Raw genomic sequence first — 4985 nt, 5'->3', positions numbered from 1 at the left:
CAACAATTCTTTTATAGCGACACTTTGTCGTAATCGATCTAATGTCAATATACTTTCAACCGCGGATACACCACGAGTATATTTTTCTATATAAATAATAGGAAAGATTAATACGGTGATACTTTTTAAAAAGCACTTCCAAGATAATCATTAATCTAATTTTGTAACCTACCTATGTAAGTTTCTCCGTCACATAAACTATTATCTTCCCCGCTCGCAGCAATCTGTGCCAAACTCTCACGATCTTCCAGCTCTTCACTTGCCTTTGGTATATTTGAGACTACCTCGTAAGTGACACCAGTTTGCGTCAAGCAATCATTACGAACAATTCTCTTGAAGATTCTATCTGTAATGCTTTGCCTTTTGTATATGTTTAAAGCTAATCTTTTACGCAGTACAAGATCCATTGGTGCTGGATGCGATAGGCGAACGGTAGTTTTCAAGATTAAAAATACTCTTTCATTCGCTAAAAACATGCTGCATGTTAATAACAAATCATTAATTTCTTGGGAAAATGTAAAGAATAATTACCGGTATCAGTTACTCTATTGAGATGTACGTTGTCGTGTATACTAGAATCCCAAGCGGCAATGGCACATACATCTTTCTCTAAATGTCGAATAATAGGCAGATTATAGAATTTATTACCATGTTCTTTAGGTAGAATTGAATTTAATCCTGTCACTGATACTTCCTCTCCCGACTGATGCGTTGAGAGATCATCGGCTATATAATATTTAGTCAAAATAAATGCATTAATAAACAGAACATGGACATTGATAACATAGATATTAAAATATTTTTTTACAATACCATTGAGATCAAGAAATAATACAGGAATATGTGGCTCCATTCCTGCAGGAGGAGTCCAATCGGCAGGAGCACCGGGAATACCTGAACCCGCCGCGGGAACCAGAACAGCGTTTCGTTCCTCTGTGAGACTGACCCATTGATCCACAAGACTTTGTTCTCGCTCCATATCTTGTTCCGTTTTATCTATAAACATAAGAAATAAATGTAGGAATGTACAAAGAAGACAAAGTGACAAATTAATAGACTGTACATATATAGAATGTTAATTAAAACTTTCGTCGCTGAGAAATAATTTCGTTACCTTGCTTATTGATAAGTTTCTGAATTTGTTGATCAAGATATTGTCGTCTTCTCATTAGAGCATCGCTCCACTTGTCTCTTAATATACTCAAATCCTCATCTTGATAACTATCTAATGGAATTTGCAATCGGTTTCGCACTGAAACACTCCCAACGGCTATGTTTAATATCGATTGACAGATGATCGGTAAGGTTCCGGAATTTTGTACTGGTTTTACTCGAACTTGTATTCGACGTTGTTGGCCTTGTCGAAGTTGATAAATACCACCTATAAAAAGGAACGAAAAGACATACGTAATTAAAAATAAATAATAATAACTAAAAAATGTTTTTCAAAGGATAAGTATATTAAAATCTAATTAACGTTCAATTATAACGGGCATCAATCTGGATTGGATTAATGATGTTGGATGCTCTACTATTGGTAGAGCTGTAGTAGAACATTAATCCAATCCAGATCGATGTAAACAGTCGAAAACTCTATAAATAAGAGAATTCCTATATTCAATCAAAAATCAAATATAAATAAACATAAATTGAATTTAATTCAAATATTATATTATATTACAATCGTTCCTCTCACCTGTACATGTGTCTTGTTTCACTGCAACTTCAACGGGAGAATATTCTCCCTGTTCGTTTAGTTCTTGTATTTCTACCCATAATTCAATTTTTCGCGTTAATTCAGACCATCGGTCTGCGAGCGATCTAGCTTTCGCTAATTGTTGCTGTTCCACTTCCCATCCAGGTTTACTACGTGAAAAACCTGCACTGCGATGGCCCCATACTTCTATACTTAATGCTCCTTCTACAAGAAAATACGATAAACAAGCGTAAATAATAATACAAGAGATGGGGGCTCAATTACTATTTATTAAAAAATAATGCACAGATAAAAGCACAATAAATTCTTACCAGCGGCATGTTCCATAAACTCTTCCGTAATGGGTACAGTAAAATCTTTTGTATCATCAAACTTAAATGTCAAGGAATCCCTCTGACCAGTGATGCAATTCGAGTTCGGCAGCTCCGCGTTTATCATAGGCGGAACCACTATCGGTTCTGGATGATTCCAAAACATGTATTGACAAAACACAAAATGACTTAACGAGAGTGGTAATCCAGTGGCCTGCTTTATCGTCACACGACAGGTAATATGGCTAGACCCTCCGGAATAATCCTCCGCTTCGGAGGACGTCGAATCCGCGGAAGACTCCGAAGCAGCTTCACAAATCCGATCTTGAGGAAATTGCCCGGATATGCGACTTATTTCGACCTGTAATCGACCAGCGACTTCTCCTTGCTGACTAATAATCGGAGTGTGATAATCTAATCGTACGTCGTGGAATAATACTTCTAAGAAAATATTTGCAACTCCGATAAGATTGTGATTTTCTTGGGATTCATAAAATGGATCTTGTGTTTTTCCTGGTACTTCATCCTAAGAAAATAATTTCGTACACGTAATGTTAAAGTAATACATAGACATTTTAAAGGTAAAAAATATATACCTTAACCGCAGGTAATCGTTGACAATTGTGAGGATCTTTTCTTTCCTCATACATGTCTCGCATATCAACTAATTTATTTTCTAGCTTTTCCATGGACCAAACTTGACTTCCCATATTCGTCCTCTTTACTAAAATTGCGGGTTCACTGACAAATGCGCCTCGCTGAAAGAATACACTCTACATATCGAAGAGTGCGAAAAAATAAACAAAAAATACATAAATTAACAAAACATAAAAAAACAAAATGTAAAATATAAAAGAAAAATAAAGTTAGGAAAAAAATTCAGATAAAAATATAAAATTATTGTGTATAATTATAAAATTAGAAATATAGTAAGTGAAAAATGTAAAAAACTTATTAGTCACTTATATGTATAATTATACATAATTATTATAATAAATCAAATCAATTTGTAAACTAATAAGTTTAAAACATTTTACATGAAGCACGACAAAGACATAATATAAAAACGGTATAAAACAATCTTTTATTGCTTTACCTTCCTATTTGGACTTAGATTATTCGGAGGAATCTGCAGGGTGACGCTAAATTTCGTCTGTTTGCCCATCTCTTCCGCTAGAACATTAGCTTCTTGTACCAATGCATTAGCCTTTAGGATATCTGTCTTCAATTGGCCCAAACTGCGCTTGAACATTTCGTCTCGTTCCTGAGCCCACTTTTCAACGCGCATTTGCGTCGTTGGTGTGCAAGCCGGGAGTTTTCCACTTTGGCTACCTCTTAGAGGATCGTACGGTACATAAGGCGAATATGGCGTAGACGGAGATAGTATATTGCGTAATTGTTGAAACTGTCGTTCATATTCCTGCCTTTGCTTCTCGAGCGCAACCTTTCGAACATGCGCGTAATGAATAAGTACAATATGAAAATGTCATTATTATACTTATTAAATGTTATGATACTTATTAAAGCAATATATACCTGCTTATCTTCTTCGTGTTGCTTCTCTAGTCTCGCTATAGCTCTTTGAATCGGATCGTTAGACAATTCGTTAAGCATAAGCTCTTCTCTGGCAAAATTATAGTCGATGTTTTGAGCAGGAGTTTGCGGTTCGCTATTGATTGCTATAGACAGAAGAATGGTACAGACAATATAACGTGCGTTACTCCCCATTATTTCGCGAAATATGTCATTACAAGCTTTATCTTGAAATAAATATATTAAATCGAATCGCGCGCACCTGTAGCACTTCTTGGACAGTTAACTCTGAAGAAATGATGATTTCCCCAAACGATTCTATCGCCATGTTGTAGCAAAGTCTTGTTTACAACTTGTGTACCGTTGACGAAACATCGAGCACCATTTAACGGTGTCATATACAGGCCTGATTCTTCTATCGTGATAACGCAATGTTCCGGTAAAATACCCAAACCGTGCAATTGAATATCTTGTTCCCTTTTGGCTGAACGTCCGCCTACGAGTGTCCTTTCCTGAAACACAGAGATATGTGATACAAAGTGATGCAAATAGAGAAATTTAGTCACCAAGCAACATGTATAATGACACGTACATACCTTGAGATAATAAACCAATAACTCGTTCAAACTTGGATCATCATTCAAATTAACCAGGTAGTATTTGCTCTTTTCTACTTGAATACCAGACGCTTGTACGCTTATTCCCATCTTCTCCAGAGCCTGTTGCCTCTCGTGTTGCAGTCTCTCGGTTTTCACAAGCTTTTCTTCCCACGTTTGTGACATTTCCTTCATCAATCGTTCCGATTCTGATAGTTTTTCTGTAATGTCTGTGCGTTGTTGGCCAACAATCGATCCCTGATTGAAATCAAATTGTATCGTTTGTGCGTGATTATTTTAACAAGTAATTATATTATTATAGATAATATTATTATAGATAAATAAAATAAAATAAGGAAGGTTCTCTTACTGTGGCATGTAACAACATTTCCTTTAAGGTTTCAACCTCTTGTCTAAGTTCGCGAATAATTCTAGCATTTGGATCTTCATTAACTACAGCATGATTGACTATTCTCTTCGCTCTATCAGCATATCGAAGAGTTGATAGCGTTTCCTCGTAATTGTCGGCAGCCGGTGATATTGTGGCTACCATGACAGTTTTACTATTGCCGCCAAGATTATCCTAAAAACGAATATTTGTATGAGAGCAAATAATCTTAAAATACGCTGTTAGATGAGAAAGCTAATGTACCTTCAAGAGCCACGTAAGGACAGAATCTCTATAGGGTACGAAATTGTCCTTCTTCTTGTTGCTGCCGGAATTTTGATCCGCCAACTTTGAAATGACTAGACCCAACGTCGTTAAAGACCTATAATTATCGACAATTTTATATATATATATATATATATATATATATATATATATAT

The 4985-nt window shown here is 35.7% G+C and overlaps 1 protein-coding gene across 1 annotated transcript in view; it reads right to left on the bottom strand.

Moving 5' to 3' along the window:
• The window catches only part of LOC105619996 (kinesin-like protein KIF13A), a 45876-nt gene that overhangs the window by 14298 nt on the left and 26593 nt on the right, over positions 1-4985 (bottom strand). The window contains exons 3-16 of the mRNA XM_012201506.1: positions 4810-4927; positions 4528-4740; positions 4158-4415; positions 3818-4073; positions 3565-3707; positions 3125-3472; positions 2625-2786; positions 2029-2554; positions 1697-1921; positions 1115-1381; positions 814-996; positions 532-726; positions 173-466; positions 5-86 (exon numbers count right to left, since the gene is read on the bottom strand). Coding sequence (XP_012056896.1) covers positions 5-86; positions 173-466; positions 532-726; positions 814-996; positions 1115-1381; positions 1697-1921; positions 2029-2554; positions 2625-2786; positions 3125-3472; positions 3565-3707; positions 3818-4073; positions 4158-4415; positions 4528-4740; positions 4810-4927 — 3270 coding nt within the window. The remainder of the gene's footprint in view (positions 1-4; positions 87-172; positions 467-531; positions 727-813; positions 997-1114; positions 1382-1696; positions 1922-2028; positions 2555-2624; positions 2787-3124; positions 3473-3564; positions 3708-3817; positions 4074-4157; positions 4416-4527; positions 4741-4809; positions 4928-4985) is intronic.

This window comes from Atta cephalotes, assembly GCF_000143395.1.
Source record: "Atta cephalotes unplaced genomic scaffold scaffold00023, whole genome shotgun sequence".
Lineage (NCBI taxonomy): Eukaryota > Metazoa > Arthropoda > Insecta > Hymenoptera > Formicidae > Atta > Atta cephalotes.
The sequence above is the reverse complement of the archived record's forward strand: the minus strand, read 5'-3'. Positions and strand labels throughout refer to the sequence as shown.